General features: G+C 37.8%; 1 protein-coding gene across 1 annotated transcript in view; it reads left to right on the plus strand.

Annotated features, from left to right (window-relative positions):
- DNAH9 (dynein axonemal heavy chain 9) overlaps nucleotides 1–13,134 on the plus strand; it is a 455,137-nt gene that overhangs the window by 155,807 nt on the left and 286,196 nt on the right. Inside the window, exons 23-26 of the mRNA XM_044002519.1 lie at nucleotides 5,569–5,721; nucleotides 10,482–10,607; nucleotides 11,920–12,159; nucleotides 12,463–12,623. Of these exons, the coding sequence (XP_043858454.1) occupies nucleotides 5,569–5,721; nucleotides 10,482–10,607; nucleotides 11,920–12,159; nucleotides 12,463–12,623 (680 nt within the window). The remainder of the gene's footprint in view (nucleotides 1–5,568; nucleotides 5,722–10,481; nucleotides 10,608–11,919; nucleotides 12,160–12,462; nucleotides 12,624–13,134) is intronic.

Below are 13,134 nucleotides of genomic sequence, written 5' to 3' on the forward strand. Positions count from 1 at the left end.
AAACTTTTTCTCTTTAATTTTTTTCCATTTATTCTGTTAAGTATTCCCCAATTGTATGTAAAAATATTTTTGACATTCATCTTTTAAAATTCTGAGTTCTGAATTCCCACCTTCCCCCATACATCTCCTATTAAGAAGGCAAGCAATATATCGTTTATACATGTAAAGTCATGGAAAATGTATTTCCATATTAGCCATGTTGCAAAAGAAAACACACACAAAAAGAAACTTTAGAAAAATAAAGTTTAAAAATATGCTTCAGTCTAGACTCAGAGTTCACCAGTTCTCTCTGGAAGTGGATAGCATTTTTCATCATGAATCTTTGGAATTGCCTTAGATCCATTGTCTCAATCAGAGTAACTAAGTCTTTCACAGTTATTATCCTTATAATATTGCTGTTACTGTGGACTATGTTTTCCTGATTCTCTTCAATCCATGAAGCTCTTTCTAATTCCCCAGATGGTGCTGCCTACCCCTAGCCATCCACCCCAACCACACACATATCAAAAACCTTTTATTCATTTCAGGTAAATTACTGCCACTTTTTCATGTGGACACTTTATTTACTGACAGCCTATCTGCCCAGTTTTTCTGGGGTGTGGCCACTGTGCATGCTACAGCTTCTTGGTGCCACAGGTGAAAGTAGAGTGAAAATTGGACACCAAAGGTAGATGAACAGCCCTAAAAAAGTGGGATTGGCAAGTCCTCACACCAGAGGTGCTAGTCCAGAGAGCTGTGCCTGGAGTCAGGAAGTTGTTGTTGTTCAGTCATTTCACTCATGTCTGACTCTTTGTGACCCCATTTGGGATTTTCTTGGCAAAGATACTGGAGTGAGTTTCCATTTCCTTTTTCAGCTCATTTTATAGATGAGACAACTGAGGCAAACAAGGTTAAGGACTTGTCCATGATCACATAGCTAGTGACTGAGACAAGATTTGAACTCAGGAAGATGAGTTTTCTTAACTCCAGGCTTGGTCCTCTATCCACTGGGCCACCTATCTGCCCTGGAGTAAGGAAGACATGATTTCAAAGCTGGCTTCAAACATTCACTAGCTGTGTGACCTTAAGTAAATCCCATAACCTCTTTTTGACTTAATTCACTGGAGAAGGAAATGACAAACCACACCAATATCATTGCCAAGAAAACCCCATACAGTGTTGTGAAGAGTCAGACATGACTGCCTGACTGAACAAGCAGTGGGTCAAAGAGGACTAGGAAGCAAGGAATAAAAATGGGTCTTTTGAATCCCCAGTTCATGCAGATATTGTTCTTGACTAGAAAGAACCCATTGGTGAGTTGGGGAGATGTCTACCCAAAGCATGTGAAAACTTTCCCCAACAGAATGGATGGATGAGAACAATTTGTTCCAACAGCCATAAAGATAGCTAAAGCAGGTGCCATGGAATACTTAGAGCTTGGTCAGACATCAAAGACACCCATGTATCCCAGGCCATTGCTGGTCATCTAGACTTATGTCTTGCTACTAAACTGCAATGACTTTGGAAGAGAGAGTGAGGCTGACAGCCTTGCACAAAGCTGCTTCACTTAAATACAATTCATGTGCAAGTCACAACATCAGATCCCTGTGATATCATTGGTCCTCTGAAAACAAGGACAAACAAGAATTTGATGAAAGGTACAGAAAAACAAGATTTTGGTGGGAGAAACAAAAAGAAGAGCACCTTGAGGAGAAGCACAATTGTGCAAAGACCTGAGTAAAACCATCTCCTCTCTGAAACAAAGTGCTGACTGGGGGATGTAGTGAAGTGCTTCCCAACAGCTAATTTATAAATTACTTTGGAGGTTGAGGGAAGGAGGCTTTGAAGTTCATTTCTAGGAAACTCTTCATCTAAGAATTGTTGGGGAGTGTGGGAAATTGATGTATTGAATTTGTGTCATATCTGGCAGAAATGTGGATTCCAGGTTTTTCCTCATAAGAGCAAGGTGGGTCACTACACAGGAGGAGGCCATGATTTGAGGCAAGAGAGATAGTAAAAGGTAGAACCTGACAAGAGAAAATGCTTCCAGAAGCAAGCATAGCAGAAGTCACAGGACAAAACACAGAAGCTGATGGGAGCAAAGAAGCTGATGTAAGCATAGTCCAACTGATTAGACACAGACAGTCTCTTCAATTGATTCTTAGAGGTGATCTGATTGGGAGAAAATGCTAATCCTGTGAGCTGACTGGAGAAAGCAAAATCATCTGCTGCTTGACTGGGGGAAGATTTTCCTGTCTCTTTAATGTCATCTATAGCTTCAGAGAGGGACAGCCCCTCAGAGATTTGCTTACTCCTCAAAGTCCATGATTAATTTTTAATATCCCAGCCTTTAAGGGAACTGCTTTTCACTGAGCACAGCTTCAGTGCTCAGACAAGGGAACCAACCTGCAAGTAGCTTCACAGACCTCATGCCTAAGGTTGCTCTTTGCTAAAAGAGCTTAACACTGCAGAGTGGAGGGAATAGCTTTGTCCATCTGGGGAACAAAGAGGCTCAGAAGAAGAGTAGGCCCATGTCGTGCTGACTGTTCTCTAAAGAGACCAAGAACATCAATTCTTGCTATCTGGAGTAGTAAGTTTCCTGAAGCACATGGGTTTCCCTGCCCATGTGCTTCACTGTTAGATTTCTTTACCTTGGTGCCACTCTCCCCCATAGACACTGTTTTCATTGGTATGAAATTGTGAACCAGATTTATAGATAAAAATCTTATGTTATGTTGTTATAAGTTATGGTACCACTTTGCCTTCTTTTGTAAATGTTTCATGCTTTAAGAATCACCGCTGTCGCCTTGGCTGATTTATTTAAATGAGAACACACTAGTGTGAACTCAAGAGCCACAGTTGTGAGAATAGATATAGTTTTCCGCCACTACAGTTACCTCTAGGACCCTGAGAGTGAGTTATAGCTACGTGACTATGGTTTGTTTTTTGATGGGTTTTTTTTCTTTTTTGGAAACCACCCTGACCTACCAGCATGGATAAAACTCCTAGTAAGAGCTAGAAGTGAGCATCATTCCCAGGCTACATGTGGATACTTATATATGTCCATGTTGTCTTCCCTGATAGAATATAAGTTCCTTATGGTGGGAACTACTTCATTTTTGCCTTTGTATAACTCAGCCGGAATCTGGCCCATAGTAAGCTCTTTTTTGGTTTCCTATAGCTGACTCTTAATAAATGCCTATTGATTGGTTGATTGGCCATTCGTGGATGACATTTTCTCTGATGGTATCTGTGGACCCACATCAGCATTTCTGGGGGCACAAAAAGCTGCTTCCTCCAGAGATGGCCCAGCTCTTATCTCTGTAGAAAGAACTTAATATCTGTTATAGGCCCACAAATTTGGAATGATACTTCTGGACACAGAACTTCCCTCTACCTCCTTCTTCCTTAATATCTTATTTCCTTTATATTTTATTTCTTCCTCCTACCTCTTTTCCATTCCATCAAGGAACATTTTAATCTCCTTAATAGAATGAAGAGTAAAAATGAGTTCCTCTTAGAGACCACTTTTTACTTTTAAAATATAAATATATTTATACAAATATATAATATATTTTACTTTTTAAATATAAAAGGTGTTGCATAGTACTATTGAAAGGAAAAAACCCAAATCACAAAACAACACATTCTATATTGTACAACTCATAGCAAAATCTTCCTTGCTATTAAATTCAATTCAATAGAATTAATAAAAGCCTACTATAGCCAGACACTATGGGAAGAGGAGGAGGAGGAGAGGAAGGCAGGGAGGGAAGGAGGGATGGAGGGAGGGAAGGAGGGGGAGAGAGAGAGAGAGAGAGAGAGAGAGAGAGAGAGAGGAAGGAAAAAAGAAAGAAAGAGAGAGAAAGAAAGAAAGAAAGAAAGAAAGAAAGAAAGAAAGAAAGAAAGAAAGAAAGAAAGAAAGAAAGAAAGAAAGAAAGAAAGAAAGAAATATGGGAGGATGGAAAGAAACTTCCATTTACATTCTACCAGTGGAGATAATAAAATATACCCAAGTAATATACACAATACAATAAAGTAATTTGAAGAGATAAAGATTACTGGGAATTGGGAGTGTGAGGAAAGGTCTTCTTGTGTAGGAAGTGATAGCTGAACTGCACTTTGAAGGATGCAGAATCTACAAAGGACTACTTGTGCAAAAACAAGGAGGTATAGGATAGAATATTGTGCTTTCGGAAGTAGGCCAGTTTGTTATGGAGAATCTGTGAAGGGGAGTAATGTACAATAAGACAGAAAAGGTAGGTGGAAGCTAGATTATGTAGAATTCTAAATGCCAAGTTGGGTAGTTTGTATTTTATTATAATGTAATACGAATACATTAAAATATTTTTAGTCAGGCGATAGAATAAAATGTATTTTAGGGATGTCATTTAGCAGCTGGATTAGAGAAGGAAAAGCTTAGAGTCTGAGTGCCCAATTAGGAGGCTGTTGTAATAGTCCAAGTGAGAGATGATGAAAGCTTGATTTAGGATAGGGATATCATGAGTGGAAATAAGAGGTGCATGCTAGAGAATTGGTAAAGGGAAAATCAGTAAAAAAATCAGTGACTGATAGAACATGGGAGGTTGATGGAGAGCGAAGAACATGATTCCAAGGCTCTAAACCTGTATGACTGGAAGGATGGTGTTGCTATCAGTACAAAAAGAGATATCTTTTCATGAGGTGCATGATGTGTTCAATGAGATCTACCAACCTTTATTCAGCTTGTTGCTGTATTCCAGGATCCCAACCCTGGATATGAGATTCTTTGTCCTGGGTGGTGAGGCTTTATTTACCTGACATAGAAAAGCTATCAGGACATCAAGCACTCAGATACAAGGACAGAAGATGAAATCCAGAGATCCAAGGAGGGATGAAAGATATATTTGGAAATGAAGATGACATGAAAACAAAAGATAGCATTAAACATTAAAACAACAACAGAAAAACAAACAGAATACCATGATAAGGGTGCACCTAGGTGGCACAGTGGATAAAGCACTGGCCCTAGATTCAGGAGGATCTGAAAAGAAAAAAAAAACCCACAATAACAAAACACAAAAAAAATCAAAAAAAGAATACCATGATAAGGTCAAACCTGTGAATCCATAAAGATAGTGGTCCAGAGGGTGTCAGAAAATTGTATACTGAACCTAGAGAATAAAGTCCAAAGCCAAAGTAGAGTTCTATATGGAGCAAACACAGGAAAATACTTCAGAGAAAAAGAAGCGTGAGGTACTGATGAAAGCTAGTTTGTCTCACAAAAGTGAGTGAATGACTTTTTTTTTGGCAGTGGCATACTGGCCACATCCCTATTGTTTGTCACATGCCTAGCACTGACCTGACTATTGTCCCACACATCACTATCATTCCCATTTCCATGCTCTTCTTCCCCTATGATCTTTCCCTTTTCACTGCAACAGCTAGATTATAACTTTTCAAAGGATAAAACTGTATCTTTTATCTCTTTTTTGTTGTATATATATCACAGTATCTATCTAACCAGTGATAGGTTTTCATTGGGTAATTTTTAAGCTGATAATTATCCTTGTTGACATGCTCTCAACTTTTGTATGATTTCTTTTGTAGGTTCAGCGCCATCTTTCCAAGCTGTTTGACAGTATGGCTAGGATGAAATTCCAGGTGGATTCCAGCCAAAAACCTACAAAGAAAAGCCTTGGCATGTATAGTAAGGAGGGGGAGTATGTAAATTTCAGTGAGCCTTGTGACTGTAGTGGCCAGGTAAAGAAAAAAAGCACTTATTTTCCTAAATATCCTCCCTCCCCTCCCACCTTCTCCTTTTGCAGGTGTTCTAAGAGGGGTACTAAGTTCTAAGATGATTTTTATCAACCTCGATAGTGGACATTTATAAGAGGGGCAGAACTGTTACCTACTTTTCCCTCTATTCACTCCAAAAAACATGTTAAAAGCCATAAATACCTTTCCCATAAATTTTCAACTTCATTTGACTCAAATCACTTGAATGACCACTTGAATGGTGGATGTTATTCACAAATTTACATCTCTTTATGTCCCGAAGAACTATTCACATGTGAAAAGGAATTTTTAAAAAGCATCCAACTCAAATCAGTAAGATAAGAATGTACAAATTATTAATGATTAGTAATATTAGGACAAACCACTTTAGATTATCTGTCCCAGTAGGGGCTCCAAAATAATAGTACCACTTTAAATAATAAACATAATAATGTTTGATATAATATATAATGATATAATATTTTAATATATAAATTTTAGTATAATAATAAATAATAAATAGCACAATAAATCATAGCATTTATATAGCACTTACTATGTGGCAGGCACTGTGCTAAAGTACTTTATAATTATTATCTCATTTGATCCTCACAACAACTCTGGGTAGTAGGTACTATTGTTATCCCCATTTTACAGATGAGGAAACTGAGGTAAACGGGTTAAATTACTTGTCTAGGGTCACATAACTCTTGTTGTTATTTGTCCTTCATTCTCAAAGAGGACTATGACATCAAGGAGGTGATGTCATGACTTTCAATGAATTAGATTTAAGTGAGGAAGACCTATGCAAAGTCACCAGCCTCATTCTTTCCTCCAAAGTCATCTGGGTCCAGTGGCAAGATATAACATCAGGAGCAGCTAAATGGTATAGTGGATAAAACACCAGCCCTGGTTCAGGAGGACCTGAGTTCAAATTTGACCTCAGACACTTGACACTTACTAGGTGTGTGACCCTGGGCAAGTCACTTAATCCTCATTACCCTACCAAAAAAAAAAAAAAAAGATAATATCAGGACAACTGGAAATGGCCCCCAGAGTCAGCTAGTAAGCATCTGAGGCTACATCTGAATTCAGGTCTTACTGATTTTAGGCCTGGCTCTCTATCCATCTCATCCAGGGATACTCTTATCTAATAGCAAATATTCTTCATCCCCCAGAAAAAAAAAAAATCCCTTCTCCTGGGATACTTCCACTCTTTAAGGGACACTTATCCCTTTAAGATCTTCTAGAATGCTGGGAAGCCTTCCATGCCTTTATGTCCCATCATTGCACAGGCAACACTGATCATAGGGCTATAACAGCCCCAGATACTCAACCTCTAAGCTGCCTTTCATTCTACTGCTGCAATGTAAGCAGTTATCACTCTCTTAGGAAGACTTAAAGACTTTTTCTCCCTGCATAGTCCAATAAAGTGGCAAAAACACTAGCAATTATTTGCTTCTAGAACTTACTTATTTGAGTGCATGTTCCTTTGAGTTATAATCACAATGGCGGCAGGTTTATCCCAAACTACACCTAGTCCTCAAAACTCCTACAATGATCTTCTTTTTGTATCAAGAATGAGCCCAATAATCTTACATGTACCGAGGTAGGACTTGGACTAAAGGAAGGATGTAGATGATGTAGTTTGCTTCTAAGTCATTTCCTTAAACCTCACCATAAAATGAAGAATCCATGAGCTTATTTGGCTTCATTTTTGGTCACTCTCATTTTACTGAGGAGCCTGACCAATTGTTTCCTCTGGCTTGCTACTTAGATCTAGGTATACTCCCTGGGCAAAGTAAGCTGCTGTTATTTTAAAATTAGGATCTGCTTCACTCCTCCTGAATAGAAAATGTTTCCTTTGCCTGCCCACAAGCCAATTAACATGTGCACAGACTCTCTTTCACTTTACTTTCCTTATGAATTGGGTATACTGTTAATATCCAAGTGACCTTTGGGGGAGGTTTACCTGCTCCTGGTGCTCTGCCTTCTCAACCAAAGGTGGAACTGAAATTCCCTGAGAAGGAAAATATCCAAAACCCTATGCATACACACTCTTTTCTTAAAATACAGTAAGCTTCTCCCCCTGTTGAAGAGCCCGAGGTCTTTCAATGATTCTGATCTCCAATTTCTTTTATGTTTCCTAATTTATAATTATGGCCTCCTACAGGCCTTTTCCAACCACATGAGAAGGAATCCCTACCTAAAGTTACCCTAATAGAGTGGAAAAAGCACAATCAGAACATGAGTTCAGATCATTTTTTTTTCTGATTTTTACTATCTGTGAGGTCATGGTCAATTCACTCACCCTCTCTGAGCCTCATTGAAATGGGATTAATAATACTTGCATGTACTCCTATTTTAAAGTTATTCTGAATCAAGTACCTAAAATGCTATATTTAAAAGTGTTATTATTAGAATAATACCAAATACTATTCTCTCAATAAGTTACAGCTTAAGTGCCCATAATCCATGGCTTAGAATCTCAAATTTAACATTTAGATTCAATTTGAATGAGCTTCCCACAAATCCTTTTTTGGTTCTTTCTTCTACTGATATAGAGAAGTGTGCAAGTTTACCAGGGCAAAGTAAAATTATTGATTTAACTTTGATTATTGATGAAAAATTTATTGATTTTTTACAATATTGATACATATTATATAATTTTGATTTATATAACAAATATTAAAACTTTTTACATCTTAAAAAAGATTTTTAATATGCAAGATGTTTTCCTTTTCCTGAAATCACTTGTTTTACATGATTTGGCATTATGTTCACAAGATTTTTGATACATATTCTTTAATTTCTCATCATGAAACCAGATATCACATTGGATATTGTGTGCCTTTGATGAACACTTTGTTTTTCTATAGTTAGACTTGATTGTAGACCATAATTTTTCACATAGATTTAATCGGGACATATAGTATGGTGCAAGGCGCTGTTACATTATTACATGTCTAGTTGGGAATTACTATAATTCTATAATTCCAAAACAATTCTGCTTCTCGGTATATGAATATATTTATCAAAATTCTGTAGCCACTGAAAGCGTGAATTCCCCAAGACATTTTTGGAATAGATAGATTGATTGTAGCCTGATAAGATGCTCAGATCTTACAAGCTCATCTGGACTTCTTCTGACAGAGTTTATGGATAATTAATAATCAATTTATAAATTAAACCACCTGATAATCAATAAATTGATGGTCAGTAGTCTCTCAGTAACCAAAGACAAAACAATGGAGATCACAGAATGATTAACTATCTTCAGAAAAGTGGATACCCCTGACAGGTGAAAATCAATATTGATTGGTGATTAATTAATGAAGGGTGGTAGACTTTCAAATGAGGAAGTGGACTGAAAGTGCTAGAAATGTAGCTTGATCATGAGACTCAGCCACCTCTAGCAATCTAGACAAAGGAATCCAACCAGACCACTCTGGTTGTTTTTGTCCTTTGTGAGCTGGTTTACCTTAAATTCCATTGGAGGGGCACAAGGACATGGGCTTAATGCTTTGTGGCTAGAATTCATCTAAATTAGATTCTGTTTACACTCTAAACAGAAGTGAGGTCTTCTATTTGGATGTGGACCTGCCCAAGATTGAGGAGCATGTTCTCAAAAGATTTAGGCAATCTCATCTATCATCAATGTCATTCAGAGACTAATTTATAGGGGCTTGTCTCTGAATTAAGAAATAGAAAAAGTTTTAATTCTAATTTAATAATTGATTATTAGTGAAATAGAAAAAAAAATTCTCTCATTACCTTGGAGTAATTTCCATTCTTGAAAACCACACAATTAAAAATACAACCAAAGAAATAAATAAAACATATACATTTGGTACAAAACCCAGGACTCACTTGACAGAGAACTAATTCAATTTGGTTCCATCCAATCAAGGGCAGAGATCTCAATCAACTTAGAGTCAACAGAAGCACACCATTTTAACTCCCTTGTAACTTCCCAAACCAAAATATCCTCCTTGGCTACCATTCTCCTATGAGTGTTCCCCCATTTAAATGTAAGTTCTTTCACAGCAGGGACTGTCCTTGCTTTTATTTTTCTAATCATAATACTTAGCACAGTACCCAGCACATAGCAACCCCTTAATAAATTTTTTCATTCATTCTTAGCATACTACCATTTGTTCCTCCATTCTAACTTTTCTATCCCATAATTATTTCAAAATCAAAGACTTATTTAGACCCTTTATTTCCCTTTAACAATTTTCTATCCCATATGCTAAATGGCTCAATGCAGTTGAAAGCTATAAGTTACTGTGAGAGGTGTGATAGAAGACACATTTTATTGATGTGTGCCATTAACTCCTTTGAGCCAAAACCAAACTTAAGTACATTGGGTCTAATTTCCTTCATCTTCAAAATAAAGGTATTGGACTGGATGGTCTCCAAGGTTCTGCCTAGTTCTTAAATCTATAAAACTGGGATTTCCAGGGCCAGCTCCAATGTGCCTAAATCCCTGAATTTCCTAATTTGGGTTCTTACCCCAAAGATAAATGGAAGCTGAACTGGATCCCCTTGTACTTCCTTAAACTAAAAATATACCCTCAAAAGAAAGATGGTAAAGTGATGAATAAATGTTGCTAAAGCATTCTTTTCTCTGGAAATCTCCTAATAGATTCCTTTCTTACCAACCACTCCTCTCCCAGTTATTTCATGATAATCACAACCACCTCAGCACATAGAAGCTATCTCTGATCTTGAATTCTTTTCAGGTTGAAATCTGGTTAAATCATGTGCTCAATCACATGAGGGCCACCGTGAGACATGAAATGACAGAAGGTGTCACTGCCTATGAAGAGAAACCTAGGGAACAGTGGCTCTTTGATTACCCTGCTCAGGTATTTCCCTTACAGGGGCCCTTCTGTGCCTGGAAATTTTCTCCAACTGTTTCCCTCATTATGGTTTCAAAAGTGGGTTTCCCCTATTTTCATCCTTGCAGCATTGGGGTATTTGTCAGACCATAACTGAGAGATGTTCCAAATAAACAAAGTAATTTTTTAGAAGGGAGAAGAACCCAGACACACATTAACTATAGGTCATAGCCAAGCTTGGGCTGTCATTTTGGAAGACCAAGGGCTATCTTTATTCCTATTCCCACATTACAATAAGATGGAAATGTTCTGTAAGTCAAAGAGAAAATAGATGGGACATATTCATATTCAAATCTGTTGTAGCTGCCTCTGGATAAATTCCACTTGATGTTGACAAGGCCATAGTGCCTAGGCATGGATGAGACAAATCACATTTTGTGTCCCCTAACAAGTGAAATCAAGTTAAAGGAATAGGGTTAGTCTTGAGAGGAAAAAGAATTAACATAAGCAGTATATAAGTGTGGAGAGTGTGCATGGTAAACTCAAACTTAGTAGTCTTACTATCCCTGCTTTGCTTGGTGATGGGGAACAGGGAATGGAGAGGGAGGAGATTATGGGCTTATTTATAGATTTATAATGATTTATAATTATTTATAGATTAACCTCAGGTATATTTATTCCTCAGGCATCAGAACCATCTCACTTTTCCCCCCTCTAAATACATTTCTCAGTCTCTTCAGAGCTAGTTGCTCTGATTTTCCATACTTCTGGAATAGTTTTGTTTTCTGACTTTGGCTCTGCTTTAACAAAACATACAAAATTCATTGTACAAAATATTAATTGACAAAAAAGATAAATTGGTGGTGGCTATTTCTATTACAAAAGTATTTTACATGACAAAAGAGTCACCTCAGACTTACTTCAAAGAAATACAATTATTGCATAAAGTTAGATATTATTATTATATTGGCATTCACAGGCAGGAAAAAAAATTGTGGCTTATTGAAATAAAGTACCACATAATAGGATTTAACAATATAACTATATAATATTCCAAGAGAGCAACTGACCTTAGGATCAGTAAAATAGTTTTTGAAGTCAAGTAACTGGCTAGAGCATGTCTATGTGTCATCTTACCTAAGCTATAAGCTTCCTAGGAGCTAAGACTACTTTTCTTCTTATTATTGAAGTAGTCCAGTTCACCAAGTGCTCAATATAGTGGCATAGACTCAAATAGTCAAGAGAAGGATTTGTAACACCCTAGGTATTATTTGGTAGAGAGCTTATCTAAGGATTTGGAATTTTAATCAACTCACCCAAATGATTTTTTACACTACAGGTGGCCTTGACCTGCACCCAGATCTGGTGGACCACTGAGGTGGGCATTGCCTTTGCCAGGCTAGAAGAAGGGTATGAAAGTGCCATGAAGGAGTATTACAAGAAACAAGTCACTCAGCTTAACACCCTGATCACCATGCTAATTGGCCAGTTGTCCAAGGGCGACAGACAAAAAATCATGACCATCTGTACCATTGATGTCCATGCTCGGGATGTAGTGGCCAAGATGATCTCTCAGAAGGTTGGCTTCAGTCACCTTGGGTACCTGGGAATGTGGGAGCTAACTATTTGTTAAGCTAGGTAAAAAAAGGCTACATTTTAGGCCCTAGAACTAGATCACTTTGTGATGTTGGGCAAGGCACTTCACAACACTGAGACTTGTTTTCCTCATCTGTCAAATGAGGTTAGTCCAACTAACATTGCCTCCAACTAACATTGCCTCCAACTCTATAAATCTAAGTTCTATGCTCTGTGTGCCCAAAGTGCTAGTTGTTTTCTCATTACAACCATAAGCCTCTATTAGTTGCTCTGTTGCTTTCTACAGGTAGAAAGCACCCAGGCTTTTCTCTGGCTGTCCCAGCTGCGCCATCGGTGGGATGATGCGAAGAAACACTGCTTTGCTAACATTTGTGATGCTGAATTCCTGTACTCCTATGAGTACCTGGGTAACACACCCCGCCTGGTGATTACCCCTCTGACAGACCGGTGAGTACCAGATTTCTCTTTTCTCTCAAAAGCAAAATCTGTAAGCCTTTCTTGACTGAGGAAGAATATAGGACTACAAAATAATTTGCTCCATAAATTTTGTTCCAGTCTACCTAGGTATGGCGTAGGAACTGGAGATGTATAATCTAGGAAAGAGAAGATTTAGGTGGGGAGGTAATAACTGTGTTGAAGTAACTGAAATACTGTCATGTGGAAGGAGTAGACTTGTTCTTTTTGCCCAAGAGGGCAGAAAAGGGAATAGTAGATAGAAAAAATGCAAATTTGAAATTAATGTCAGGAAAATCTTCCTAGTGATAGAGTTATCCAAAAGTGGAACAGGCTGCCTCAGAAAAATTTTCCCTCTCTGGATGTCTTTAGGCAGAGGCTCGGTAACTACTTGTCTGGTACATTTCGATGGAGATTCTTTTTAGTGGAATTAAAAAAGATTGGGAAAAGCTTCCTGTAGAAACTGAAATTTTAGTTGGGATTTAATAGGAAGCCAAGGACGTCA

Source organism: Dromiciops gliroides, chromosome 4 (genome assembly GCF_019393635.1).
Source record: "Dromiciops gliroides isolate mDroGli1 chromosome 4, mDroGli1.pri, whole genome shotgun sequence".
Lineage (NCBI taxonomy): Eukaryota > Metazoa > Chordata > Mammalia > Microbiotheria > Microbiotheriidae > Dromiciops > Dromiciops gliroides.